The 27,042-nt window shown below is 39.0% G+C and overlaps 1 protein-coding gene across 3 annotated transcripts in view; it reads left to right on the forward strand.

The window, feature by feature from the left end:
* SLC10A7 (solute carrier family 10 member 7) overlaps positions 1–27,042 on the forward strand; it is a 252,547-nt gene that overhangs the window by 170,278 nt on the left and 55,227 nt on the right. For all 3 annotated transcript variants that reach the window (XM_021679306.2, XM_044912605.1, XM_044912604.1), the window contains one exon: positions 17,955–17,990. In XM_021679306.2, the coding sequence (XP_021534981.1) occupies positions 17,955–17,990 (36 nt within the window). The remainder of the gene's footprint in view (positions 1–17,954; positions 17,991–27,042) is intronic.

The raw sequence follows: 27,042 nt of genomic DNA on the forward strand, positions 1-27,042 counted from the left end.
AGATTTTTTTTTTTTATTTATTTGAGAGAGAGAATGAGACAGAGAGAGAGAGCATGAGATGGGGGAGGATGAGCGAGAAGCAGACTCCCCGCTGAGCAGGGAGCCCGATGCGGGACTCGATCCCGGGACTCCAGGATCATGACCTGAGCCGAAGGCAGTCGCTTAACCAACTGAGCCACCCAGGCGCCCTCGCCTCTTTACATTCTTAAAATCTGAACTATCATATTTGAAATTAAGGCTAGGAAATTATTCATTCATTTGAAAACAACAAACCTGATACAACATGATATGTAAAACATATATTTTTATGAAAACAAAACCCCTATATTTTCCAAAACAAAAAGAAAAACTAGTGAGTAGAGTATCATTGTGTCCCATCTTGCAAATCTCTTTAATGTCTGGCTTGATATAAGACAACTGGAGTCTCCTGTTTCTGTACCAAATCTTTCAATATAACATGTAGCCTCTGGAAAACTACTCTGTACAATTGTGAGAGAATGAGGATGAAAAAGGCAAATAATGACTTAGTATTATCACAAAAGTGGTTTTTTTTTTATCTCACCAACCTCCCCCACCTGTCTTAGGGACCCCTGGGTCCCTGGACCACACTGGAGGACTGCTGCCTTAGAAGAAGGCCGTCAGTGGGAAAAACAAGATGCTTCTTAGGTCAAAAGACTATCTTCTGAGACAGCCTCTCAGGGAGTCTAAAAAGTGAGCTGAAAGAATTCAGGCAGTGTGGCTCCAATCTGTTTCTACTTTTCAGCCACTTCCTCCATGTATCTGTTTGAACCCATTACATTCTTTAAAAATTCCAAATGATTTTTAGTGTTTAGTGGAGACTCTTGTGGGTGTTTAGATGATATTTGAAATTCCTTAAACGTGATATTTTTGCCTCGGTTACTGGCGAAAGGTTTATTCCCTATTCCAAGTAAATTGTGGTCCCCTCATGGCTTCCTGGAAGCATCAGGTCACTCACTTAGCTTTCTGTGACATAGCCTCGCCTAGAGACTGCCGCTTCACTGTGTTTATCTTTCAAGAAGAAGTGATTTGTGAGGTGTAGCTAGAGTAGCAAGAGGTTTGTTCATCTCTGTGGTCCCTTCCAGTTCAGAAATGACATGATTTTATATTATTTTCTTATGTGGCCCATGAGCTCTTTTCTGAAGACAGCTAGAATGTTTGCAATGATGCATCATTTAAAAATGAGTTTGGCTTCTCTCAGTGACAAACTTGAAGAATAACATTCCTTTAGATGAGTTTTGTTGTATTTGTCAAAAATTCATTTTCATTCCGTTTAATCACATCTTGTACCTACAATGTAAGCTCCACCATCACTATTAGTGAAAATAATTCTGCCCTTTTTTAGTTTAAGCTAATCATGTATTTCTGTCCATGCAATATTAAATACTTCATTTTTGTCCCCCCACGATCATAAAAGTAGGGAGAGGAAAAGCCATGCTGATTGGAAAAGGCTGCTAATAAATCTATGCTTTTCTTTGAATCAGTAGCTCAACAAGGAGAATTGATGCTCTTGATGACTATAGTTTATCTCCTGAATCATTAGGAATTTCTTTCTTTAAGGACATACATATGTGATTAAGAAAGCATTCCAGAAGAACTAAAACATCATTTTCACTCCTTCGTTTGAACTGAAATTCTCGAGTTTTCTTTTAAGATGTGTCACTCATAGATAAGTGGTTGGGGACAGCTTGGGGCTTGGTCAGAGGTCACAGATGAGTGGCCCATGTGGGGTCCAAGATGTGCTTTCTTTGACCTGTCTAGTGGTGTGTGTGTGTGTGCGCGCGCACGCGTGCACGCATTTTGGTTTTTTCATCTGAATTTGAATGCATACACTCTTTGTTTTTTCTAGGTTGTCCCCACTCCTTATTATTTTACATATGGCCTGATTCATACATTTCCCTTGTCTGTCTGGCCGCTTTCAGCATTTGAATTAACATCACTACAACAAGTAGCCACATCTAGGGAGAATTGAAAAATAGAGCCCAAGAAGATTACTCTTCTGTGACATAAGAAATTGCCTAATAGAAAATTATTTGACAAGAAAAAATAATTGTTGGGTTTTTTATTCTTGGACTTATGAAAAAATAACTTTAAAGACAGGTGAAAATAACAATTGAGAAGCATGCCTCAAAAATGACATTTATTATATAAGGATGTTTTTAATAGTTTAACATAGGAGTTAAGGTATGTAATTATGAAAAGGGTCATGTCTTCCTGAGGTCATCTATCAAAACTTGGTTTTGGCATTATGTTAACATTTATTACTTACATGGTATTGGTTTATCTAGAAACAATATTTAATGTACATTTAAATATATAGAATCAGCCACACAACTAATTTATCTAGAGCAGAACTTTGTGGCATTGGTTTATCTGGAAGGTCCCACAGCACCACCTAGTGCTTTGTATTTTATTTTGCATAATATTTTTGTAAACTTAAAAATTCTGATCACATTTTAATATCAAATATGGTGCTGAAATAAATATAGGGGTTAAGCAGTATTATAAATAGAATAAGATAAGGTAATTCTTAGATGTTTAATTAAAAATTTTAAGTGGAAATAAAAAATACTGATTTTTATAACAGAAGTATTATGAAAATTTACTAGTAAAAAAATTTGCTAATATTGCTAGTTCACAACCAGAGATTGTCTTTAAAAGATTATTACATTGCATGTGCCCTAATGGAGTTATTGGTATGTTTTTTTTATCCAGAACAGTTGCTGATTCCTTTTTTTTTTTTTTTTTAATTTGCTACTCTATAATAAATTAAAGGTCATTTTTCCAGGCTTCTTTTTGAAGTCCATGAATTCCAGTCTTCATAGATGAAACTACAGTAATTAACACTACATACCACAGCTCTTATCAATTTCAGACAAAATTGTATAATCTCCTTTAAAATTAGAATTTTGAGGTATTTAGAGATGGAATGTTATAAAATACTTATACATTAAAAAATGAGTCACATAAAAGAATGAGGTACAGTTATATTTTCATGTATGAAAAGCATTCCTAGAAGGACAATGAAGTGAGAAAAATAGAGCTGTGTGCAAAATACTGTGTATAGTACGATTTTCTTAAGAAAATGCATACATTTGAAGAATTTAGGATGGTTTAGATGGATGAATGAGTGGGTAGAGGGATGGATGGGTGGATGGATGGATACTGGTATATTATTTTCTTTTCTGGAGGGAGTCACAAGAAACTTAACATTTCTGGGGCAGAGTGAGGTACTAGAATATTTCACTTTTCATTATTTTTCTATACAAATAAGATTTTCCAATCAAATTCATGTATTACATTAGCTAAGGTCAACAAGAGTTCTCTGAGTATTAAGATTATGAACCATTTCATTTTTCCATGTAATATTTATCTGTAATAAAAACAAAGCCTTTTTTAATTTTAATTTTTTTTTTAAAGATTTTATTTATTTCTTTGACAGAGAGAGAAAGTAGGAACACAAGCAGGGGGAGTGGGAGAGGGAGAAGCAGGCTTCCCGCCAAGCAGGGAGCCCGATGCGGGGCTCGATCCCAGGACCCCTGGGACCATGACCTGAGCCGGAGGCAGACACTTAAAGACTGAGCCATCCAGGCACCCCATAACAAAACCTTTTTTTAGAAAAAAAAAAAAAAGAAACTAGCATTATGAGACACAGCATCTAACTTTTAGATCTATCTTTTCAGAAGGCCTTATGACACATTACTTTTTATTATGGGAAGTATAAGCGTCATGAAGGCAGAGAATTTTGTCAGGTTTGTCACACTGTATCCTTGACCTCTAGAATAGTATCTGGCACATAATAAATGCTCAGTAAGTAAGTGTTGAATGAGTGAATGAATAAGAATGTATCACATTATGTCCAAATCTACATAGTAATGAGATGTTTTATATCTATTTACATATATTTAAGTATATATGTGCAGTTACATTCTTATATCTGATGTCATTTAAAACATGAACACTGATAAGTATTATTTCAAAGTCTGTAATAATGTTGACATTCAGTTGTACCCTGAGATGTTTGTGTTATGGCCTTTTTTTGTGTATTTGTCTTATTAAAGATTTCATGCATTCACATTAGCTGTATTTGGAACTTGGTCATAATGAAATTTAATCAAAGTGTTTACTAAAGAACACTACTCTCATCATCTGCCTTGTATATTTCAGATACTGATAGTTCTATCATAGTGACTGACTTAAATGGTTGCTACTTCTAAGTTTCTGCAATAACACATTAATCATAAAATGCTAATTACTCATTAAATGTACTCAATTCCTAATTACATATTTAAAATTTCATGACATTTTATAGCTACCTGTTAGTGAAAATCCATTCATGGACATAACTGTATTGTTTTATTTTAAACATAACAGTGGTTCTTACTGATGTGGTATGCATAGATTTTTTTTTTTTTTTTTAACTGTAAAAGTGTGTAGAAGTTGCCCTCTACTGGGGAACTAGAAAAATTATGTTGACATAGATTCTCAATTTTCTTAAAGACTCTTAAATTCCTTGGTGTAATTTACCAGATGATCACTTCTTGCCAAAGATATAGAAGTGGTTGGCAGAAGTCATTTAAAAATAAATATCTGATATGAATATCCATCCTTACAGTCATTTCTGAGTGGAAACATTGGCTATCCTTCTTAAAAAACTTTTTTTTAAGATTTTATTTTTTTAAGTAATCTCTACAAATGTGGGGCTTGAACTTACAATCTCAAGATCGAGCTGCATGCTCTACTGACTGAGCCAGCCAGGTGCCCCTCCTTCTTAATAACTCTTTAGTGGCAACACCCAATAGTGCTGACCCAGAAGTAATTGTGTAGGAATGAGTCTTTGCTGAAACATTAAGATGAATTAGCTATATATAATTATATAACCAAAAATGAGGACACTTTTTAGCAATTTACCCTAGGAATTTGGGGGATAAAAGTCTAAGCACTAAAAAAAAATTTTAAGCTAGCTCCTTTGCATTTTCCTGGGTCATGAGGTGAAATTTGATTATGCAGAAGTGATTTGCTTTTATTGATTATTAAACTTTTTATACCAGAAAAAGCACATGATCATAAAATGACAAAGTCTGTTTACCAGTTGTAATAAGCTAATCACCGCATCACTGTTTTTCCTTCTGCCTCTAGGAATTCTGCCAGGTTTTGGGTAGCACTGGCCTAGAGAGGTTCAGGGTCTAGGATCCATCTTATTCAGACCCCAATATCACATTTTATGTTTTTCCTTTCCTGCCTACTGATATTTAATAAAAATAAACATGTTATTGAGGAGAAACCTGTTTAAAATACATGTTGATGGTGATGGGGTGAGTCGGGGAAGGTGACTCCTAAAGTCAGCCTGAACATCAGAATCCTGCTGCCTCTGCCTTGGAAAGGTTGAGAGGGCTTGTGGACCAAGGATGTTCACGTGAGGACCATTGGTCAGTTCCCCCCTTCTCCCAAATGAAGCCTCTCTGAATCACAAAGCTCAGGGCCAGTTTTCTAAGCTGTAGGAATGGCTTTAGCTAAGGAATATGATAAAAACCAGAGTAAATCAGACCATTGATATATGAGACAAGGCAAGTGGAGTGCAGCTGTCTCCATTCATTGTGTCCATCTTTGCACTCAGTATTGATCGTCACAGCTAGATCTAACAGCAGTGTGTGCTGTCACTTAGATGCATCCAAAAGGAATGGATGGGCTCTGCCAAACCCATTCATTTCACATGTGTAGACATAGTCTGGTTTTTTGTTTGTTTGTTGTTTGTTTACGGTCAAGGTCTGTCATAACTCTGAACTCTAGTTTTGATTGCACTGTTCTTTTGAATGTCTTATTTAAAAGAAAATCAATTTATAATTATTCCATATGTTTGCTTTAATATCCAGGCCTTCATTAAAAGTCCCTTCCCCAGATCTCCACAGATCACTTCTCATTGCCTCCCTTCTCTGTCCTCATTGACCCTCATACCATCCCCTCTCCTTTATCCTCCACATCGCTACCTTGCTTTCACAAAATTTTGCACAAATGTTCTCCCATAACCTTGCTGGAAATTCATGAGCCTTTTTGGGAGGAAGGGAGCACCTGGTCTAACTTTATTCTCTATGTCCTTTTTGCTTCAGACATATAGTAAATATAATAGTGCTGAGGAATAGTTTTCAGGTCTTCTATATGTAAGTTTTTCTCTACTCCTCTGGCTTATAGGAGGCAGTATGGTATCAGAAATAAAAAAGTGGGCAGGGAATTTGAGGCACTTACCGTCCTCTTCCAAGTGTTTCCACTAACTCTGAGGCTGTGGGTGAGAGACACAACCTTCTTGGGCCTCAACTTTGCAATCTGTAAAGTGAGACAGCAAACTCGAGATTCCTTTGAGATAGAATTCTCGGATATCTCTAACTTCTCCAAGAACTCCTAACCACTATATAAACACATGATGGTAGAGACCATGGGTTCTGGAGCCAGGTACATTGCTTGCCTCCCACTCTGGCACTTCTTGCTTGGGAATTTTGTATAATTCTTCTGTCTGTATATCTCCATTTTCTCCTTCATACAGTGGGAATCATAGTGGTACGTTTCTCAGAGGGTTGTGGTGAGGATTGAATGAGTTAGTACATATGAAGAGTATAGAACAGTTCCTGACACATACAGAGTAGGCAGGCATTCAATAAATGTCAGCTAGTCTCATTATGATGACATAGGGTTTTGAAGCATTTCAGAAAGTGTGTGTTTCTTATCAAATGGATATGCTGTTCCCTGAAAGAAGCATTTGTGGATACACACTCATTCATTTATTCAGCAGAAAATGTATTAAGTACCTAGTATGTGCCAAGTGTCCTGTTCTGTTAAAGACATCAATGAGCAAAAATGGCAGGTACACATTAAATCTTTTAAGCCAATGGGTAGTAAATATTCAGTGTTATTCTCATGGCCTGGAGAGAATCCCTTAGTGCATTCTTTTCATATATTCCTACACCACTGGCAGATTGTATTTGTAACCTTTGATCCTATTTTTAATTTATATTACATATTTTATGTTGGTTTCCTACAATCCATTTTCTGAATATCTTTTTAAGTTTCCTACTTCTTTCTTTGCTCGATTTTTTTTTTTCCTTTCTAACAACTTCTCCTCCCTTTGGACCATCTCTTGACCTCTCAACCTTTATTTTTATTTCTTTGGCTGGGGTTCTGCCTCCTGGTACTTCCTACAGCCTAGCCATAATCTCTATAAGCTTCACTTTTCTCACCTATAAAATTGGGATAATCAATTTATTATTGGAATTTAAAATTAGATAATGTTTGTGAAGCACAGTTCCTAGTGCATTATGTCCATTTACAAATGTTGACTATCGTTATGAGGCCAGTTAGTATCACTGAAACTACCAGCTCCTATGTATAATATAAGATTCAGACACTTGGCCGACCATTGCGTAACGTGGGGCCATCCTCTTGACATTTTAGGAGAGTTGTGCTTCTTGTATATAATATTTGTTGTGCTGCTAATGATCCTTCATGGACTGCTACATGTATTCCCAGGGAAGAGAAAGCCACCACGACACACCAGATTGCAGCCATGTGACCACAGAGGAGGTCTGCAGGCCAAATTGAACCTTGACAAATCATTGCTCAGCTATGAAAGCTCATGTCATCAAAAAAGCAATTTTGGCTTAGTTTCCTTTTGCTGCCTCTTTGGTCCAATATATACTCTACAGATAAGCATTTTTAAGAGGCTCCTTTGGAAAATCATTGCATGTTAAATCTGTAAACTTAGAAGACATTTACATGAAAGATTCTTGAAAAATACAGAAAATTCCCACATCCGTCTCGCTTTAGGCTTTAATTGAACTTCAGCTTGTCCTTATACTCTTAATCTAGATAGGAAAAGCCAAGTTAATAGTTTTAATACAGGTCTATGAGTTTACATAGAAAAGAAGATTTACTCTTTCAGTTAAAGAATAAAAAGAAAAATCGTGAGTTTGAACACTGTTTTTTCAGCCTTAACATATATCACCATATTCTAATTAGCAGTGTATGTATTATTTCCCTTTTGTGGTCTTGTGTTTATCCTCTTTCTCATACAGCTCTGGATATTAGAACCCTAAACTCCATACATTCTGCCCACTATCCAGCATCCTGCTATTCATTCGTCCCCCTTCCCTCCCCCACCCCCGGTCCTTCCCTTTGTTTCCATCATCTTTGGCAAAGAGAATCATCTTCAGATTAGAAATGGTAAAGTAAATATTGGCAAAAGGAAAGTAGGCCCAAGATAAGCAGACTCTATCTTCTGACCCAGACAAATTACTTCATAGGGTCCTGAGAAAACTAACATTTGAGATTGCTGAATTGCTATCTTTGACAAATCATAAAGAAAAGGAGTAGAATCAGCAGCTGGGCATGTGCAAATGTCACTGCAAATATCAAAAAGAGGAAGAAAGTAGATTTTACACACTATTAACTGGTAATTTTGTTTTCAGTCTAGAGAAAAATTAAAGAATGGGTAATTAAGTAGTGTGGTATAAGCAGTTACAAAGGAACAGGCTGTGATGTTTGGAAGGCAGTGTGGGTTCACCAAAAACCCAAGTTATTAAAAGTAAAAGTTTGTTACACTTACGCAATTCTTTTTAAAATATAGCTGCTAATCCAAAACAACGCTTCAGAGCAGGGGTCCAAACTACAGCCCTTGGGCCAAATTTGACCACGCCCATTTGTTTACATACTGACTTTGGTTGCTTTTCAGCTACAGTAGCACAGTTGAGTAATTGTAAGAGCCTGTATGGGCCAGCAAACCCTGAAATAATTGTTATCTGGCCCTATACAGAAAAAGTTTGCCTACCCCTGCTCTAGAACTAAATCAGTTCTTTTTGAATTACAATGTGTTTACAAGTATTCTGAAGATCTTGTTAAAAATGCAGATGATGAAACAGTAGGCCTGGGATTGGGTCTGAGATTCAACAATTCCTGATAAGCTTCCCCGCGAGGCCAGTGCTGACGGCCCAGAGACCACAGTTCAATCTAGCAAGGATCTAGATTTCAAACATACATTTAGCAAATTCCCCAATTTAAAAAAAAGAGAGAGAGTGAATTATGAGTTGGAAAGCAGTTCAGTTGGTTAGACTCATACTTATTTTAATCATAATGTCCAAGGAATGTTAGGGGACCAGTGTCATGTTGGAGAGGTTTTTCTGGTCATTTAAAAATGACTATCTAATTATCATTCTCCTGTACAAGTGGGTATATTTGAAGGGAGCAATAATGAGCTTGATAGCTCAAATGTTGAGATAACCAGTATCAGCTGGGTTGGCCTGCTGGACATGTCCTCTGTTGGAAGATAATTCTGCATGTGTCTCTCACATCTCTGTACACGTCGGAGGCACTGATGGCCCTTTGTTCTCAACTGTCTTCTCAGGGATGTTTCTATAGTGAATGGCCTTGAAAGATAGAAATAGTATCTCCCTCCAGAGCAAATGGCAAGTTTGCTTACTGCCTTAGAAATATAAAGATAGTATTTCCCTCTAGAGCAAATGATAGGCATGCTTTCTGTCCATTACAAAAGATTTGGATACCCTAAACTCAGTGTTCCTTTTCTGTAATGCAACCCACCGTAGTTGCAGGCATCCATCTGAGCCCATTTACCCCACCTTGCTTGACTTGGGGGTGAGGGGAACTGATGCTTAGGTTGCTTGCTATCCTGTGAGTGATACAGTCCTGTGGCTATGACCCAGGAGTCTTGTGTTTTCTTCCAGCATCCATGAAGCCATGGCCGTCTAACTTGTTAGCTTCACAAGATGGTAAAATCCCAGCCCCTTCACTGTCTTAGACACCTGCTCCCATTAGTTACAGCACGGTTTCCAATCACCAACTTGCCCCTGCCTGAACCTGTCTCCCTTGGCTTAGTAAAACACTTCACCTTCTACTTAATATAGAAAATAAAAACTCTTAAATGAAAGTCCCTTCAACTTTCTAACATCAGACACGTACAAGTTTGTCTTCATTTGTACCTAATCTATCCTTTTCTCCCCTTTTTACAATGAAGAGCTGTCAGCCTACCTCCTTCCTGAAGTTAAACCCAGCAGCTGTGCACTGGGACTCCTTCCCTGCTGCCTCCTTAAGGTAGTAAGGATAATCCCTTCTCTTTTCTAAACCTCCACCCCCCTGCCCCCATTGGCTTTTTTTTTTTTTATTAATGAATTTTGGAAATCCTCAAGCTTCTCCTTTCTAAAGCAAAGCAAACAAACAAGAAAACAAAAGCCAGCAAACTTCCTTTCCCTCCAGTTATGGCTCTATCTCTCCTCCTCTTGATGGCCAGATTTCTTTTCTTTTCTTTTTTTTTTTAAAGATTTTATTTATTTATTTGACAGAGAGAGATAGCGAGAGCAGGAACACAAGCAGGGCCGAGTGGGAGAGGGAGAAGCAGGCTTCCCGCCGAGCAGGGAGCCCGATGTGGGACTCGATCCCAGGACCCTGGGATCATGATCTGAGCCGAAGGCAGACGCTTAACGACTGAGCCACCCAGGCGCCCCTGTAGATGACTTTTAATAAAAGAATTAAAGACAACATCAAAATACTCACAAAAAGCAGCAGTAGCATGGGTGTTATAACGATGCCCTGAAAGAAATAAAAGAGATGATGATCATTTATCAGCCTGGAAAGCTCCCTGTGTTCTCTCCCCACCCGCCTTCTCCGGGGCTGTCCCTTCTTTACGTGGTCTGCTCCCACTCTGCTTTCAGTTCTCATCTGAACTGTTCTCACCTCCCTGTTAAGCACTCTCATAGCATGCTGAGATTGTAATTTTAAACACTCACCATTTTATTGTGGTTGCTTTTCTGTCTTCTGTAAAGCACCAGGGGCATCGGTTGTGCATGTTTCATTCACCACAAGCCCTCATCTAATGGGGCCCGACGCAGTAGTCACCAAGTAGGTATTTGCTGAATTTATCAGTGACAGACCAAAATCTCAGAAGATACTAGGCCAAATCTAAAAAGATAACACTTTATATATATATATATATATATATATAATATATATATGACCCTTAATTTCATATATATATAATATTATATATATTATTATATTATATATATATAATATTATATACATATAATATTATATATATATAATATTATATATATTATTATATTATATATATATATATATATATATATAAGACCCTTAATTTTGGTCTGAAGAAACGTCACAGTCTTTTGGGAATAAGACAGTAGAGGTATTTCTTAACAGACATGTTGAAGTTACAGAAGAATGGGTAGAACTGCTTTCTGTAATGGGAACTCCTCATGGGCAAGGACCGTAGTGTAAATTAAAGATCAAGTATGGACATATCATATCAGAGACGTAGCTGGAAAAACCAAAAATTATTCTAAGTGCATTAGTGAGGTAAACAATGCTCACTAGTGGTTGTAAGACAAGAAAAATAGGAAAGAAAGAACAAAGGTCTTCCAAGATAGTCTTCAAAGACAAGCCAGGGACTTCACAGAAACTATTTTCTGGAGTTTTATGTAAAAGTCCACTTCAAAATGCCTGCAGTTTTATGTGCGTAGGAGACTTTGGAATCCTTTTCTCCTCAGCTCCCGTGATGTCTGATACATGGTTAGCACTCAGTAAATGTTTAATTAAATGTATGTCATTGAGACAAGCCAGCTGTCATTCCTGCAAGGCCTCACTGGGTAACGTTGCTCACATGGAGTCCCCACAATCCAGAAATAGATCCTTAGCTTTGCAGGTCCAGAAACTCACTGTGTTTAGCATACCTCAATATGGTTGTGTGTTAGGAGCCTGAGGCCAGCTAGTCAGCGTGCTCTCTTTCTATCAAAAACGCTACTTGGAAAACAAATTATTTTTCGACGTTTTCTTGGCAAACGTGGACTCAGACTAGAGAGAATTGACTGGATGTTTTTAGTGGCTGGTGTTATCTAGCTCCAATAGTCTCATGTCTTTACTGTAGTGCCCTGTGCCTGGCAGACACACCAGAATGCTCAAGCCAACTGCTAGGACACCTTCTTCCCCTGACAGAGCTATGAACATACTGAGAAATGCTTAATTTGGGGATGTTGAGCCATTTACTCTGTGAAGGTCCAGTTTTAAAGAGGAAAGTACAGGCAGGGGAGAGGAAACAGGCCCTTCCCCACCAATCAACCCACGACTTTCTTTCCAGCTAGGCTCCTAATGTCTTTTTCTTTACTTTATGAAGTTTACTGAGTTGTTTACTCTGAGATTCATGTTTATCAGGTCATATTCTCTGGAGACCACATATCCTGACCATACCGCCACTTTATAATTTATTGCTTAGGATGTATTGGCAAATCTCACTCATTACATATTGGTTCAACAAGAATAAGCTTCTCTTTAACTTTTTATGATATCACTGTATACTGACCATCGGACAACATGTGAAGACAAATTGGGAGTTTTAGTTGGCATTAATCCTTAAAAAAAAAAAAAAAGTGATCTTTGCATTAACATAAATGCAAAGTTCAGAGTAAAGGAGCTGTCAAAGTAGAATTTTCAAAGGCTCAAAACATGACTTTCTTACAAATATAGAATGAGCACGTATCAAACATTTATTTAACTGAATAATAGGGGAATCAGCAGGATGGTAAAGTTGATTTCTAAGAGATTATAGAAATAGGGATTATAGGGGCGCCTGGGTACTTCAGTCGGTTAAGCATCTGACTCTTGGTTTCAGCTCAGATCATTATCTCCGGGTTGTGGAATCGAGCCCTGTGGTGGGGGGGGGGGGGTTGGGGGGGGGGGGGCATGCTCAGCGGGGAGTCTGCTTGGGATTCTCTCTCTCCCTCTGCCCCCCCACCACCCCTCCCTCCCTCTCTCTCTCTCTCTCTCTCATAAATAAAATTTAAAAAAGTAAATAAATGGGGATTATATAGTCCACCAGAAAAGAATACCAAAATAAGTTCACTAGGTTAAGGACAAAACTGGCTAATACCTACATGGTCTTAAGACCATAACCTTTGTGGTGTTTTTTTCTACTAGACAGAAATTGTTTCTATATATACTGGACAATACTGTGTAAGTTAGTATGTAATTTCTGATCCCCAATTAATAATAAATAGAAGTCAAACAAAGGTATATCCTTCCAGGTAATTAAATAATCCTTGGATTGGCCTGTTAGACAATGCTCCAGGATGACAGCTCCAAGTTTTGGTCAGTTGTCATGAAGTGAGTGCTATGGACTCTTAGGTTCACCTGAATGAGATTATGTCTAACAGGAGCCTCAGAGCCCTACCCTAGGGGGATAGTGTTGGGGCGGTGGGGTGGGGGGGGACTGCCTAACGACCTTTAGCCTGGAGAAGACTTAGTGTGGGGACCCAGATGCTCACCTCGGCATTATTCTTAAGTTGTAGGTTTGAGGCAATAGTTGAAGAGTGCAGAGATTTTATTTATACCACTCAAAAGCAGCAGTTAAAGGCCATTACAAGGCAGGAGGGGTGAGACGTGCCCTAAGTTGCTCCAAGGGGAAGGCAGGGCGACAGTGGAGGTGGTTTGGGATCATTTATAAGAGAGCTTCCTTATTGTGAAAGAGCTTCATTGAGGCCAGTGTGTGCCTTCAGAACAAGAACATTGCCTCACTGTGAGTTCTCTGGCCAAAGCACAGCCCTCATAGCCTCACCTCACTGGTGAGCAAGTGAGGGATATAGAGGGGGTCACACTTCAGATGAGTTTCTGTCATTCTGTAAAAATTAAGTGATTGCCTTTTAATTAAAAAATAAAAAGCACCTTTTCCAAGACTTAACATTCAACATCCTGGAGACAGACGCCTAAGAACTCAGTTTTGGTTTCTGTGTGATCACAATAGTTGTTGCAGCAAAACCTTTTGACAACATTTTCTCTTTTAAAAAAATGATAATTCACTTAAGTTTTGCCTTTTTAACTAATATTTCTGCTGAGAGAGGTGTATTTACAGTTTCGTTGTTGTTTTTGTTGTTATTTAGGTGTGTGTTTGGTTTTTTTTTTTGGCTTGTATTGTGACTAAATCTCAGTGTCTGAGATTTGACACTTTTTTTTTTCCTTCCCACTAAAGCCATTGAAATATATTCACCCAGTAATTCACATCAGAGGTGTAAATGGATTTTCTGAGGGTTTTTTTAAGCGCCAATCAAAGCCAGTCACTTTGTGACTTGACTTCTTCAGGTGTTGGAATCAGAAAGCTTAACACTCCATCCCAATTGCAAGGATGCTAAAACTATGTCTTGACCTTGAATCTGCAAGCAGAGGGGTAACGTCTTTTGCTAGAAGTGCTCATCCACCACCTCTTTGGTTTTATCCAGTTGCATAGGACTTACCGGGGGAAGAGAAAAGAGACGATCAAATTGAGCCTACTATATACCCTAGAGAAAAGAACATGTTTATTTGACTTCCCAGCTCCCAGTGATTGTTGCTGTTACAGTTTACATTTTCAGCTCACCCTTTTTACCATTGATATTTGTAAAAACCTGACTTTAAAAAATGTATCAACCGTGTCAGACAAAGGCTGATTTCTCAATTTGTTTCATGTCATCAAAAAGACATACTGAGTTTGAAGCTCCTCTCAGGTTTACTCTTAAAATATAACCCTGAGGAAATAGGGTAAGACTGCCAAGATTTTATTTACACCATTCAGGCTCATAGGCTGTGGAGTCAGGGAGATAGAGCTTGAATTCCTGGCATTGCCTCTTCCTACTTCACTCGATATCTCTGAGACTCAGTTTCCTTCGATAGGAGATTGGGATAATAATAGTACCTACCCCATAGGGTTGTTGTGAGAGTTCCATAAGGTAACATTCATGAAGTCCTTAGTACATCATTGATGTGAAATAAGCGCCCCATAAATGTTGGCTATTAGTATTTTGATAATTATTATAATGACTCCACTAAAACTTACGGTGTTCTTGTCACGATTAACGGCATTGTGACTGACTCACTTCCTAATAAAATTGAAAAACAGATTTCAGCACTGTATAACAATTCATTCTTTTTTTTTTTTTTTTTTTTTTTTTTTAAAGATTTTATTTATTTATTTGAGAGAGAGAATGAGAGAGAGCGAGTACATGAGAGGGGGGAGGGTCAGAGGGAGAAGCAGACTCCCTGCCGAGCAGGGAGCCCGATGTGGGACTCGATCCAGGGACTCCAGGATCATGACCTGAGCCGAAGGCAGTCGCTTAACCAACTGAGCCACCCAGGTGCCCCTAACAATTCATTCTTAATTAATGAAATTGAATCAGCATTTTTGAGACAATAATGAGGAATCTTAAATCCAGAATTAGAAAACACATCCTATATGCCAGGAAATTTTTAATATTTTAGGAACAAATACCCTAAGTCTTTGGCAGAACTACAAAGAAGCTATTGTGTGTTGGGAACTATACACCTGAAATATTCAGGCAGGAAAACCTGCAGATAATAGTGCTCTGCCTTCCAAAGTAAAGTCATCTTTAAGAATTGGTTATCACCTTGAGAGCAAGACCATACAGCAACTAATCACTCAACATATGTCCTAAGCAGAACTCCGTAGAAAACTGTACTGGTTGCTGAAACCTGCCACCCAGGACCAGTGGTGCAGTGGAGTCAGTTCTGGATTTGGGGCTGAGCAAAAAAGCAGGCTCAAATCCGGGTTTTGCCTTTGCCGTTTATTCGCTGTATGACTTTGGGCTGTTTACTTGGCTTTTCTAAACCCTGGTTTCCTTGTTTATAAAATGGGCCTATGATGTAACCCACCTCCTTCAGTAGGGGAGGGCCAAATTTTAAAACGTGCTGTGTGAAAGTGCTGAAGCAAAATACCATTAATAGTCCTGGTATTATTACTAATACTTCTAGTATTCCTCTGTGGCAAAGGAAAATTAGTGGTCACCAGGAAGAATGTGGGTCCCCATGTACTTACAAGACACCAGTGTGGCTTTACCTCCTCTAGTATAAGACAAATGTCCTCTGGGTGTTGACAGTGCTCACCCTTTGTCCTAGTTGACAATTCTAATCCTATCACAGATACCATACCTTGTTTCTCATAAGTGTTATTAGTGCTGTTGGTGTTTCATAATTAACACTAACATAAGTTTCTATTTTCTTTTATCTGGATATGGGTGAATTGACAGATAACAAAGGTAAAACTGGTTAGCTTATAAGCTAAGTCCAATATTTTCTCCATATATGAAATTATTTACCACTTCACTGTACCTTTACTTGACGTTCTTCAGTAGTTTGCCATTGTTGATAGGATCAACTTCAGGATCCCTCTTCTGGCCACGAGGTCCTTGGTGACCTGGTCTCTGATGCCTCCATTTCATACCTTCTTCCCACCCTGCTCAACTTTGTATAGCTCTATGAATTCCCTTCCCTCTTCTTGGAATATCCTTGTTTTCCTTTCTGCCATATCAGTTTCCATTAATTCTTCTAATTAATGGAACAGTGCCTGGCATATAAGTGAACATTGAATAAATGTTTAAGCAAATTGACTTGAAATCAGAAGGCTCCCACACAGACTGAAACAACCAGATATTTTAATTTCCACATGGCCTTGGAAAGTTTGGAATTCCTCCTAAAGTCTGAATATATTCCATATCATTGAAGGACAGTAGCTCTTAAATATTACTTCGGCATTTTGCACATTTAGCTCTCCTAAATGTGCTGATGAGAACCTGTTTCATAGACACCAGTGGAGTTGATAAGCCACAATACATATTTTAATAAACAGATTAAAAATAAAGCACTTAAAGTGTTGTATTCATTATTACCAGCTGCAAAAGTTTGCACAATAAAGAAGCATTTATTCTATTATTTAACAATAAAACAAGCCAATGTGTGAATCTTCACTTGTGGTATATTGCCTCAGAAAGTCATAGTAGCAGTGTTCAGATAAGGTAGCCAGTCCCTCTTGGGCCATATCCAAAAGAATTTAGTTATTGTAATGATGAAAGGATTTCATATAAATACCAAAAGGACTTTTTTCCAAATGTAATGAAGTGGTCCCAGACCTTAGATCCTGTATAGTTTCTGTCTGTCTCTCTCACACACAATGCATGTGCATGTGTGTGTACACACACATACACACACACATACATATACACACACTCTTTGGAATTTTAAAGTTCCAAGTAGAATTCATTAGTAACAATATGAAATGCTTTTTCTTGTATAAATCATAATGAAGTGTTGAGCGATAAAGGAAGAACTAAGAGAAACGAATAATCATCTGCAGCTCTAAAACTGAAACCTGTCATGTTAACTCCCAACTCAAACACCTAGTTTTAAAGATTTACCTTCAAGAAACCTAAAAGCTTGTATCCTGCCTCATTGACAACAGCCTCAAACAGTTTCCTGTCATTGCAGAAAACAAATCTTTTGCTCCTTTCTGCCTAGGGGAGGCAGAGGGACTGAGGTGGTCCTATGTGGCTGAATTAGATGAAAGACTTGCCTTCCACCATGGAGACATGGAGTCTAATCAAGTGAAATGAGTTTTGAGATCCCAGCTCATTTCCTAGGGGAGATCGGTTCACATTACAAAATCACGACATCTCATTCATCACAGCTGACGTGGTCTTTGCTCAGGAGAGGACTCCAACTGGGACTGAACCACCTGTCTTCTCTTGAAAGGGGGCACTTTATCCAAGTTAGAGTTGAAAGCCTTGGAGTGAGAAGGCTTGCCAGCTTCACCCGAGTGATACATATGCAACATGGAAGGCAACTTCCATTTTAAAAAGGGCAGACGAGTTTAAGGAAGGTTGGTGGTTGTACTTTTAATGGTACCAAATACAAATAATTGTAATAGAGATGCTAAGGCTTTATGGTAGGGAGAGCCAAGAGGGGGGCTCCCTCATCTTTATCACCTCGATTTTATTAAATGGAGGTGAGAAGGATCAACATTTCCATGCATCGGAGTTTAAAATGGCAAAGGAAGTATCCCGCTTTCCAGGCTGATAAATGATCATCATCTCTTTTATTTCTTTCAGGGCATCGTTATAACACCCATGCTACTGCTGCTTTTTGTGAGTATTTTGATGTTGTCTTTAATTCTTTTATTAAAAGTCATCTACAGGGGCGCCTGGGTGGCTCAGTCGTTAAGTGTCTGCCTTCGGCTCAGGTCATGATCCCAGGGTCCTGGGATCGAGTCCCACATCGGGCTCCCTGCTCGGCGGGAAGCCTGCTTCTCCCTCTCCCACTCCCGCTGCTTGTGTTCCTGCTCTCACTATCTCTGTCTCTGTCAAATAAATAAATAAAATCTTTAAAAAAAAAAAGTCATCTACAACCCTTTAAGAAAGGGCATTAGGATAAAATGGAAATTTGAATCCTTTTGCACCACTTTGCGTCATATTTTGAACTGTTCTTCCAGTTGAACTGTGACCGAATAATAACAAGTCGACACAAAGGATCTCTGTGGCCTCATGATCCAAGGACGGCATCAGAGCCCAGTTATTAGGCCTCTGACTCCAGGGCTAAATCATTAATTATTGTAAATTAATGACTTGTGGCATAGGTCACAGATATATGCTCTTTCTTTCCTCATTAGTAGAACCAAAGTGAATGCTAGTGACCCAGTGTTTGCTAGAAAGAGCCTTGGACCAGGGGACCAGAGAAAAGTTTAGTTCCAAGGCTTATAGTACCTGGCTTTCTCACTCTGGGGAATGCTGCCTGAATTTTTCCATCTGTAGAATGGGGAACAATAACACCTACCCAGGCTGTCTGCCAGGGATAATGAAATGTGCTTCAGAAATAAAAATTACCAGCCACTAGTTAACTAAACAAAAATTGTTCTGAAAAGAAGAACTGCTAATTAACGGTCTTATTTCTTTTGGAGCTAAGCGTATGAGAAATTAGATGAAAGATTAAAATAGAAATTAATGTTATCTCATGCTGAGAAAAGCATATGTAATCATGAGCGATACCTAAAATATTTTATGAACTGTGCATTTTTCATACACAACATTTCCCAAATATAAATCACTCCACTCATCACTGAAATGGAGTTGGGGATCGTTTCTGGGCGAGAAATGTAGCTGTTTGACTAGCACTATTTGTCAGTGAATTAAAACTATGGGGAAAATTTATTTAATTATAGTGTAATTACCCAAGTTGGAATTCAATTAGAGTAATAGTGTGAGGGACTTCATTTCTTACAAGCTGTGCAGGAAGTGGAGAGGGAGAGATGCCCTCCTAAACAGTTGGATTCTGCATCTTTCATGAAAGACATTTCCGTCAAGTAATAACCCTCAGCTTCCCCATCCCTTCTGAAATGTTGGCTTCATGCTGACAAGGTTAAGAAGAGTCAAATCATCAGATCACTTCACTCAGCATAACAAACCTCATTAATTTGGATTCTACCAATTCAGAATTCGCAGTGAGTCACATTAATACTGAAGTGAATATTGATTTGCATTCATTTGGAAGAAAAGTCTTGGTGTGTGCCCAACTGCTCATTAGATGTGAGGAACTGGGATCACCGCCCGGTGTTCTTCCCGAGACCTTGGGTCACGATTTCTGAGGGGCAACCCTCAAAAGGCACAGGATGCAGGCCAGTCTGAGGACCCCTCAGAAGACTTGTGGGAAAGCACAGTACATGGTTATGTAGTGCAGGTTTTCTCCACTGCAGAAGACTGGCATCTCTTTCTCGTGTGACTCTTTTAAGACAAGCTGGGGAGAAGCCCCAGCCACAACCATGGGGCTGAGACCTAGGATAGCACTTTGGAGTATCTCAGAGTCTGGAATCTCTCGGGCCCTGTTTCAGCTCATGACTACGGAGCCAGATGAGTTCTTTTCTCCTTCTCCTGCCCATTTCCAGCCATAACAAGAAATGTTCTCAGCTCGTTAACATGATGACATCACACTGTTGCAAGCTTTCCCCTACTCTTAGACCCAGAGGCTGGTGAGCTTTAGTTGGTTCAATATTTTATTTTATTTTTTTTAAGATTTTATTTATTTATTCATGAGAGACAGGGAGAGAGAGAGAGAGGCAGAGGCAGAGGGAGAAGCAGGCTCCCTGCTGAGCAGGGAGCCTGATGCGGGACTTAATCCCAGGACCCTGGGATCATGACCTGAGCCGAAAGCAGACGCTTAACCATCTGAGCCACCCAGGCACCCAGTTGGTTCAATATTTTAAAATAATAGAGCTTGGGGTGCCTGGGTGACTCAGATGGTTGGGCGTCTGCCTTCGGCTTGGGTCATGGTCCCGGGGTCCTGGGATGGAGCCCCATATCGGGCTCCTGGCTCAGCAGGGAGCCTGCTTCTCCCTCTGCCTCTCTCCCTGCTCATGCTCTCTCTCTCTGTATCTCTGTGTCTCAAATGAATAAATAAAATCTTTAAAAAAAAATAAATAATAGAGCTATAAGAATAGTGAAAGAGACCCCAAGACCCTCAACTTCAAAGTTTAATGCTTCCCCTCTGAGCTAACTCACTAGACTGTACCAATAGGTTCAATGACATCATCACAAAACATCAATAGATGTGTCTGTGTTACATGACCTTACATCATATGCACGGTATATAACACTTTTTGTCTGTTAGGGTTGTCATGCATTTCACAAAGCAAGGTCATTGCTTTAAACACTTGAATTACCAGGCATCATTTACTGAGTAGGACAGAAACCTGAGCAACTTAAATTGGAACACATTCCATAAAAGATGTAATGTTTTCTTGTCAGCATCCCTGTTATGGGTTGAATTGTGTCCTCCCAAAAGATATGTTGAAGTTCTAACCCCTAGGACATCAGAATGTGACCTTATTTAAAAATAGGGTCATTGCAGATATAATTATTTAAGATGAAGTCATACTGCAGGGTGGGCCCTCAATCCAATACTGGTGTCCTTACAAGAAGAGGAGTCAGACCCAGAGGGAGAATGGCAGGTCATGATGAGGCAGAGATTGGAGTGATGCACAGACAAGCCAAGGAACAACGGAGGCTTGCTGGCAGATATCACGGCTTGAAGAGCCAAAGAGGGATTCTCCCCTACAGATTTCAGAGGGAGCCTGGCCTTGCTTGATTTCAGACTACAGTTTCCAGAACTGTGAAACAATAAATTTCTGTTGTTTTAAGCCACCCAGTTTGTGGTATTTTGTTAGAGAGGCTGAGGAAACTAATACAACCCCAGAAAATCAAATTGTCTCTTTAAAATCATATCTTGAAAATGGAAATTTCTAAATGTTGAGGTGCAGCAGCTAGTAAAGGCCATTTTTACTGATGGAATCTCAGTTCTCTGTATTCTTGACTCTCCTCAGAATGTCCCCCTTCACCATCTTGCTCCAACTGAAACCTGTCCTCTGATTCATGTTTCTGCTGCAGGCGTCTTTCATATCACTGAGCCTTGAAATGGGGTAAGGTGTCTCTCCCTCACCTCATTACCAATTCCAGATCATTTCCCGTGCCTTCTTCATAAAATATTCTCATTCCTTTGAAGGTTATGCCAGTATGCCTATATCACCTGCTACCACTTCTTGCTGCAATTATCGGTAGAACCCCAGGTCACCCTCTGCGTCCAAAAAAAACGTTAGCACCTTCCCACTGACTTCTTTTTAATTGTATTCTTAGATTAATTCTTGGTGTTTTTTAATATTCACATAATTGATCCTCCTAATACCCTGGTCTCTAAATTCTTCACCTCTTCTCCAGTAAGAATGCCTTCCACTTCATCTCAGCCAGTCACCCCTATAGTCGCACACACCCTTGACTTTATTATTGCCAGTAACAGCATCCTTCCATACTCCCCTTTTCAACTGTCTTCTCTTACTGACAGCCCTATATTTGTGACCTATTCCCCCAATTAAAAATTCTTCAAACTTGCCAGAATGGTCAGTTTATTTATCTTACCACCTTAACAAAGCCTCTAAGCTACCCTACCCTCACTCCCTTACCCTCACATCCCATCTTACCTAGCCCAGATCTCATGGTCCATCCTTATAATTACTGTATCGTGTATGCCGTCAACCACCTTACTTATCTCTTACTGCTTCATATTTGCATGGCTAAGTGCCAGGCCTGCTTAAATCCATCTCTGTACCTTCCTGCATGTGTACCTGAACATGGCTGGAACACGCACTTGCATGCTCACTGGTCTCATCTGAAATTCATGACAACTAACTTGCGCCTGGTGATCCTACTGTCTTCCCCTAAGTAATCCTTATTCCTACTCTCTAGAGAATCATTTCATACCTTCTCCTTGCTTCTCAAATCACTGATGCCTCTTCTCTTTTTTCATCTCATCTGATGCAGAAAGAAAATTAGCCCATGAGGAAATTAGAAGCGATCAGAGAAATTTTATAAGATCCCACCTACCTGCATCTATATTCTTTGTCTTTTCTCCTGTTTCTATAGATAAACTGTATTTGCCCTCATCTAAGGCCAGTCCTTCCTGTTGTGTTATCTCTTATTGCCTACTTAACAATATGATTCACACAGATTTCCCTCTTTCTCCTATATTATCAAATTTTCTATCTCTGCTGGATCATTTCTATTAACATATAAGTATTCCATAATATTACATATCTTAAAAATTAAATCTCACCTTATCCCACCTGCTATCCATTTCTGTCCTCTGTTTTATAGCAAAATTACTCAAAAAAGTTATTTAAACTTATTCATCACTCATTTAATAATAAGTATTGAGTTCTTCCTATATGCTAGGCACTTTCTTCCAAGGCTATAGCAGTGAGCAAAAAGATACATCTTTGCTCTTGTGGAGGTTATATACTAGTAGAAAGAAACAGCCAACAAATAAGTGAAAATATAATGTATAAGATGAGTGATACATACTAAAGAGAAAAATAAAGTGAGGAGAGGAATAAGAAGTGCCAGAATGGGTTGGGAAAATTGCCGTTTTAAATAGGGCAGTTAAGGGTGGGACTCACTGAGAAAATGATATTTGAGCAAAGGCCTAGAGGAGATAAGGGAGCCTTCTGATGCCTTCTGATGGTAGAGTGTTCCAGGTGGAAGGAACCGCAAGTGGCAAAGTCCTGAGAGTGTACATGGTGTCCTTAAGGAATAGCGAGCAGGCCAGTGTGGCTAGAATGCAGTGAGCAAGGAGGAGAGTAGATGGAGATGAAGCCAGAGTCATAGTAGGAGCCAAATGATGTAGGACCTTGAAGTCCTTTGTTAAGGGCTTTGAATTTTAATTTGAGAAAGACAGGAAACCATTAGGAGAGTTTTGATAAGAGAATGGCATGATCTGCCATATCTTTCCAAAGGATGATTCTAGATGCTGGGTTGAGAATAGATTGTTAGGAGATAATGGTGGAGACGGGAAGAGCAATTCGAAAGCTAGTGCAGCATCCTGGCAAGAGATGGTTTAGCTTGGACCAAGGTGGTTAAGTAAATCTGGTGGGAAGTAGTTGGAAGTAGAACTTGAAAGAACTGAAAGATTGAAGAAAGATTATGAGGGAACAGAAGAGTCAAGGATGATGAAGTCTGTGCAACTGGAAGGATGGAGTTACCATTTACTAAAATAGAGAAGACTGTAGGGTTGAGCAGGTTAAAGGAACTCATAAGGAGCTCAGTATTGCACATATTTGGATAAAGATGTCTTTGAGACATCCAAGTAGAGAAGTCAAGTAAGCAGTTGACTATATGAGTCTGGAATTCAGGGGAGAGGTCTGGATAAGAGATACACGTTTGGGAGAGGTCAGCATAGAAATGGATTTGAAGTTAGATAGAATGAGATTACCAAGAGAGAATAGAGAAGGAAAGATATCAGTGGACTGTCTTCTGGGACATCCTAATACTGAGAAGTCAGCAAAGGTTTTGGTGTGCTAGAAGCTATTAGAGAACGCGTTTCAGAAAGGGGAGAGTGGTCAACTACTTCAAATAAAATGAAGTCTGAGAATCAACCACTGGGTTAACAAGATGGAGGTCACTGAGAACCCTAACAAGAGCTATTTCAGCAGAGTTGTGGAGGTAAATACCTAAAGTCAGTTCAAGAATGAATGAAAAAGAGTTAAGGACAGTGATAATCACTCACTCTTTGGAGGCATTCTGTATAAAGGATGCAGAAAATGGGAGAGCAAAAAAGTTAATGTAGGATCTGTTTTTAAGTTGGGAAAATTATTAGGATATTTGTATTGATAGATTAATTCAGTTAGAGAAGAAACAATTCATACAGAAAAAAGCAGGGAAAATTTGTCAACCCATGTCCTTCAGTAGGAGAAAGAAGGTGAGCTCTAGTGCACAAAGGGAGAGTGTGGCCTCCTAAGTACAGATAGTTCATCCATCATAATAGGAGGGAAACCATGGTATAAGGGCAAAGATGGAAGTAAATTGGTTCATGTAACTATAGGAGACTCTAATGATTGTTTGTATTTTTCCAGTGAAATGGCAAGTGAAGTTAGGGGTGGAGGACAAAAAAAGGCAAGAAGGTTTTGGAGATTTGTTGAAAGATGCAAAGATATGAAATAGTTCTGTGGGAGAGTGCATGGAATGGGCAGACAGTAAGATGCTCAAACAGCACCAAGAACCATCCTGAGTCTTTACATTTGGCATTGGCTCAAGCTGGATTTTCCCCTCAGATATCCACATGGCTCTCTCCTTCACTTTCATCTCTGGCCTCCAATCAAATGTCATTTTAGGAGAGAATCCTTTCCTAACTACTTCATGTGGAACAATATATACTCTCTCCACCAATCTCTCCCCACCTACCATCCTTAATTGTTCCCTTTAGCGTTTATTATCGCATGACATCTTCATCATTTGTTAGTCTGTTTATTCTCTGTCTTCCCAACTAGAACATAAGCATCACAGAAGAGCAGAGACTATCTGTTTTGGGCACTGTTGTAACCCCAATGCCAAAAATAGTGCCAATCCATGGAAGCCACTCAAAAACATTTTTTGAATGGATGGTTGGTAAAGGAAAATGTTTCTGTACTCACAGCACTTCTGACACCAAATATGTGCGGTTTCCACTACCAAGCAATTCTTGTTTTCTGTGGATACCAAGTGGGTGTCCTGCAGTTTTGACATTGCACGGAGTTAGCACAGACCCCACAGGTAAAGGGCTCAGTCCCACAAGACTGCCCCCCACCTCCGGCACTAATGGCAAGTAGTGGGTTTCTAGGATACTCACACTTCTGTCTGACTTGGCTTCAACTCAGGGGATCCCATGACCTCTCTCCCCAGGTTCGATAATTTGCTATTATGGCTCAGAGAACCCAGGGAAACATTTACTTCCTATTACCAGTTTATTATAAATGATATTATAAAGAATACCTGGAGTCCCAGGATCGAGCTGTGCATCGGGCTCCCTCCTCGGCTCCTCCCCCTGGCTCATGTTTGTTATCTCTCTCTCTCTTTCTCAAATAAATAAATAAAAATCTTTAAAAAAAATTAAAAGAATACAGAATGCCACATGCAGAGGTACATAGGGCAAGGTCTAGAAGGGTCCCAAATGCAGGATCTTATGTCCCCATGGAGTTTAGGGTATACTAACCACCTGCATGTGGATACATTCCCCAATGCAGGAACTCTCCAAATCCTCTGTGCCAGGAACTGGGGACAAAACCCAAATATTATAGTAAAAGATACTCCTATCACCCCTGTGACTCAGGAAGTTACAGAGTTTTGGAAGTTCTATGCCAGGATTAAGACCGGATATATTATATTTCTTACTGTCTCACATTTCAGATGGACAGATGAACGAATGCATCTGCCCAAAGAGTTGGGTTAGGACTACTTTTAAGATTGGTATTTCCTTGTTACTTGCTCTACCTTTGGGCATTTGTTCCTTTATTATAAAGCCATTTTGAAGGCACTGTCTTCACTTTCCCTCACAGTCTGTGTGTAGAGAGGTAGCATGGTATGCGGAGAAGGCATAACATTTCGGTTCAGCCTGCAGCCAAATTGTTGCGTAACAGTGGATTTTCCTTAATCCTTCTCAGCTTCAGTTTTTTCCTCTATAAAATGAGGATTATTATAAGATGAAATGAGTTAGTTTATGTGAAAGCATGCTGTAAGCTATAAAGAACCATGCAAGTGCTAATTATTTACATTTGACACTTTAGAAAGGAAAATAGAAAGTAATTCCAAGAAGGATGTCAAGATTCTGTAGAAATGCTTATCTGAGATGCAGCAACAGTCCAACTAGCCCAGCTCTTAATGGTGGGCTGAGCCTTAAAACTTAACCTTTAAGATTCTACAATCACTTATAGTCTATAATCTTATAATCTATATGTAAATAAATCCAGTGTTGACTGTGGCTGACTGTGAGAACAGTAAAACTTTTCCTGAAATATCACCATTTGTTCCTAAGATTCAAAATGCTTTTACATATACTACCTTGATTTTCTTGATAATATACTACTGATATTGTCAGGGGTGGAAATTATTGTCTTTATGTTATCAGGAGATATGCACCAGTCCATGGAGTTCTCTCATATGGATAAATAAAGCCTTGCCCAGCTTTAAAAACTGCACTTATACATTCATTACTTGGAATTCCATATTAATTTTCCTTACAAAGCAGTGTTACAAGTGGTAAGCATCCACTAGATTTGAAGTTCTGCCAGGCCAGGAACCAGGCATGCCTTATTCATTACCTTATTTCCAGTGTCAAATACTCAATAAATATTTGTTGGAAGGAGCGGAATAGAAAGGTGGGTGAGTAGTGAATGATTAGAGTGGTTCAGATGATAAATGAATGGTTAGAAGGTTAGGGTCTCAGCCTGCTGCATAAAATCTTACCTTGTATTTGCTATGAGAAAGAATTTATGTTTTTTTTTTCAATAATATTAAGGAAAACTTCCCTTCTTTTATTCAGTGTTTGAATGCCTACTGTGCACTGTGAATATTACAAAGATCAATCTGACATTGATCCTTCTCTCAGAGAATTTATGGTTTATTAGAGAAAATAGAATACATTCATAGATAATTAAAATCTAAGCCAGAAATTATAAGTATCACAAGTATCAAAATATTTCAAAGGAGATTACTAAAATAGAGAACATTTCATTTAAAAGAAGAAGTGGGGGGTGGTTTACAGAGAATTTTGTACTGAAAGGAAACTTAATTTGAGGAAAAAGAGAAAGTTAGAAGGAAACTTCTGATGTTTCTAGAGGATCTCCTGCTT

The sequence above is a fragment of the Neomonachus schauinslandi genome, chromosome 2 (genome assembly GCF_002201575.2).
Source record: "Neomonachus schauinslandi chromosome 2, ASM220157v2, whole genome shotgun sequence".
NCBI lineage: Eukaryota > Metazoa > Chordata > Mammalia > Carnivora > Phocidae > Neomonachus > Neomonachus schauinslandi.